A 3498-nucleotide genomic window follows, 5' to 3' on the forward strand; every position below is an offset into this window, starting at 1 on the left:
AGTTTATGAGTAAAAAATTTAAATACAGACCACAATACACAAAAATAGGTACGTTACAAATGCAATTTAATAATAATAATTGTTTTTAAAACAGCATTTTTAAAGCTGGTGAAAGAATCTGCCTGCAGGAAAATCTGACACATATTTCACAAAACTAAACATGTTTAGTTCCACAAGGTTGAGGAAAGGCTGAAGGACTGACTAGAATATTCAGGATTTTTGCCTGGTCTTGACCACTGATGAAAATCTGGACATCTGCCTGGATCTTCACCAGGACTCTCTCCTGGACTCTCTCCTGGACTTTCTCCTGGTCCTGTTCTTGGTCTGTGTCTCCTGGTCCTGGGACTTCCTGCTTCAGTTGCTTGATCATGTTTGGTCTAGACCCTTCAGGTGAACTCTTCGCTTCTTTGGTTACTTTTTGAGCCTGGGAGCCATTTTTTCACATCACTGCAAAATAAAAAATAGAATGAAGTCAGTTGTTGTAAAATAATTGCAGTATCATAATTTGTCATTGAAACCAAAACTCTGCTGTTATCTGTGTATTTGAATTAAAGAGCAGAACATACTGGAGCTGTGAGCTGTGAGCTTCTGCAGCAGTGTTTGTGACCAGTGTCTCCTGAATGTTCTGGTGACCTGTGGGCCTGAAAATGCTAAACTCTAGCTCCTCTGCCCTGCTCAGAACTCACCTCTTCTTGGTCTCTGGGAGGCCTCTGTCCAGAGCAGAGGGTCTTTTTCTCTTCTTGGCCCTCTTCTCACAAACTCTGAAGCGTTTGGCTGGTGTAGGACCACAGTCGGGGTCAGGGGTCATCCAGTTTGGACCAGGGCGTTTGGTGCCTCTTGAAGTTCTTTTCCAGTTTGTGGATGGAGACCCACAGTTGGAGACATTTGAGCTGAAGGAGCAGATCACATCCCCCTGAGGGTTGATGTTACAGAAAAATATATATACATATTCAGTGTTAGGGAGTAACAGATTACATGTAACAAAGTTACGTAATCAGAGTACAAATGATGAGTAACTGTATTCAGTTACAGTTACTGTTTCAGTGAGTGGTAATTGGATTACAGTTACTTTGTTGAAATAAATGGATTACAGGGCGGTAATTTTCAGTTTTCACATTTTGGGCTAAACCAGGGACTAAACTAGGACTAAAACCAGAACTAAACTAGGACTAAACCAGGATTAAAAAACTAAAACTAAACTCGGACTAAACCAGGACTAAAACTAAAACTAAACTAGGACTAAACTGGGACTAAAACCAGAACTAAACTAGGACTAAACCAGGACTAAAACTAAAACTAAAGTAGGACTAAACCAGGACTAAAAACTACTAAACTAAACTAGGACTAAACCACTAAAACTAAAACTAGGACTAAACCAGGACTAAAACCAGGACTAAAACTTGAAAACTAAACTAGGACTAAACTGGGACTAAAACCAGAACTAAACTAAAAAGCATGACAATATCAAGTAATACAAAGTATTCAGATGACGCTACTCACTTTAAGTAATTTAATGGATTACGTTACAAACTACATTTTGGGATATGTAATCTGTAATCTGTAGGGGAATACATTTTAAAAGTAACCTTCCCAACACTGTACATATTATATACTGGACGGCACAGTACATGTAGACTTTATGGATTTGCATTTAGCTGTGTGTTGTGGTCTGGTATTACCTTGTTCTCCTTCAGCTGGGGCTGAGTTGTAACAGTGAAGGGTCCAGACCTGACCAGAGGCACTGGCTGTTGGAAGAGGGTGGATGTGACTGATAAATATGTGTCAGTGAGAATGTACACGTGTGTATTTATGCATTAACGACACATTTAAAAGATATGCACAACTTTGGACACTAGGCCCATGTAAAGCACAGATCATATTTCCAAAGTGAAAGTTGACAGTGTGTTGTGGGCTGGTCTTACCTTGTACGTCTTCGGCGGAGGTGGTATTTGGTCCATTATTATATCTTTGTGTAGATGATGATTACACCTGACACCAGATGAATATATGTGCTCAAGAAGAGGTTTGATGAACTTTTACTGTAACAGGCAAAAGTAGAGGAGTATTGCTGTTAAAGCATCGTTTACATGTGTATCCGATTTAAAATTTTTCATCTTTATCTTACAAAACAAACGCTGAGTTCATGTTATGACTAAATGCAACGCACCATTCAACAAGTCTTAATGCCAATGAAAACAAAGTGAAAACATGCATGTTTTACCTTTATTCCAGTTGATCCAAAACGGACTCATTCAGGCTTCATGAGTCAAAATTATAGTAGGCTATATCCCACTGATAAAAAAAAAAACCTGTTCCCTGTTCTGTAAATAAAACTATCACTGCACAGCTTCCTTTTATAATAATATCCTACACATATTTTAATATAATGATTACAAAAACAATGCATGCAAAGCGTTTTTTCTGATAATTATGTATCACATTTTTTAGCCCCCCTAGTTTCCATCACCAGCTGCCACTGCAAATGAACATCAATATGCAAATTGTGTTTAATTTTTCATATTTTTCATAATTTCATTTTAAAAATTACTTACAGGATATAGTTCCAGTCTCCTTTTCACACAAAGCATATAACCATTTCTTTTAGCTGTTGGTGTAATGGATGTATTAAGAAAACTGTCCACTGTCAGAGATAAATAAGGCGGATCCGTGGAGAATTGTGCCTGAGCACAGGCCCCATCCCTTCCTCCGGCGCACTACCGCGGGTTCCCCTCCCCTCCCCTCCTCCGCGCGCGCGACCGCGGGTTCTCCTCCCCTCCTCCGCGAGCGCGAGCTCCCTGGGCGGAGAGAGCCACGCTCTCCCCTGGCTATGGGAATGAATGATAGATTGTTTGCTATATGATTGTTCTAAAATCAAAAAAATCCTTTTTTTTTCATATCCCCACCAACGAACGGGAGGTCAAACTGCAATTCAGTTTGTGAGGAGCTAGAGTCTTAAAAGTAAAGTTGGTGGATCCAGAAGTGTTGTTTGTGACAGGAGCATTTCTAGATTCCCTCCTCTAGGGGGCAGTGTTCCACGCAGTTTTCAACGCTCATATGTCTTAAGGAACAGATAGGATGGTTGAAATCTACAAAATGAGACGCCACAGAATAGTTCATGTTTTTACATCTGATGATTCTCCTCTGCTCTGCAATACGTGTTTTTAAATCTGCTTGTTTCTGGCACAGAGGCTTTACCACAGGGGCAAGTGATCATATGAATGACATAATTATAAGAACATGTATTTGAGCAATAAGCAGAAAATCTAAAATTATATAAGCTATAGGCTATATAAAAATATATTGAGTCTATATTTTTAGAAACAAAGTACTGTGTATCAGAGGTGGGGACTTGCAGTTCATCACTTGGATTCTAGTCAAACTTGAGTCACTATTTTTAAGACTTGAGACTTGACTTGATAAAATGGACTAAGACTTGTGACTCGACTTGAACTTGAAGGTCAGTGACTTGGGACTTAACTTGGACTGGAGCCCTGTGAC

The 3498-nt window shown here is 39.4% G+C and overlaps 1 protein-coding gene across 1 annotated transcript in view; it reads right to left on the bottom strand.

Moving 5' to 3' along the window:
* Positions 1-386: 386 nt before the first annotated feature.
* The window catches only part of LOC129411816 (uncharacterized), a 12863-nt gene continuing 9751 nt past the window's right edge, over positions 387-3498 (bottom strand). The window contains exons 6-8 of the mRNA XM_055163910.1: positions 1680-1745; positions 687-913; positions 387-447 (exon numbers count right to left, since the gene is read on the bottom strand). Of these exons, the coding sequence (XP_055019885.1) occupies positions 387-447; positions 687-913; positions 1680-1745 (354 nt within the window). The remainder of the gene's footprint in view (positions 448-686; positions 914-1679; positions 1746-3498) is intronic.

The sequence above is a fragment of the Boleophthalmus pectinirostris genome, unplaced genomic scaffold (genome assembly GCF_026225935.1).
Source record: "Boleophthalmus pectinirostris isolate CB_2022bp ecotype Guang Dong unplaced genomic scaffold, ASM2622593v1 HiC_scaffold_6, whole genome shotgun sequence".
Lineage (NCBI taxonomy): Eukaryota > Metazoa > Chordata > Actinopteri > Gobiiformes > Gobiidae > Boleophthalmus > Boleophthalmus pectinirostris.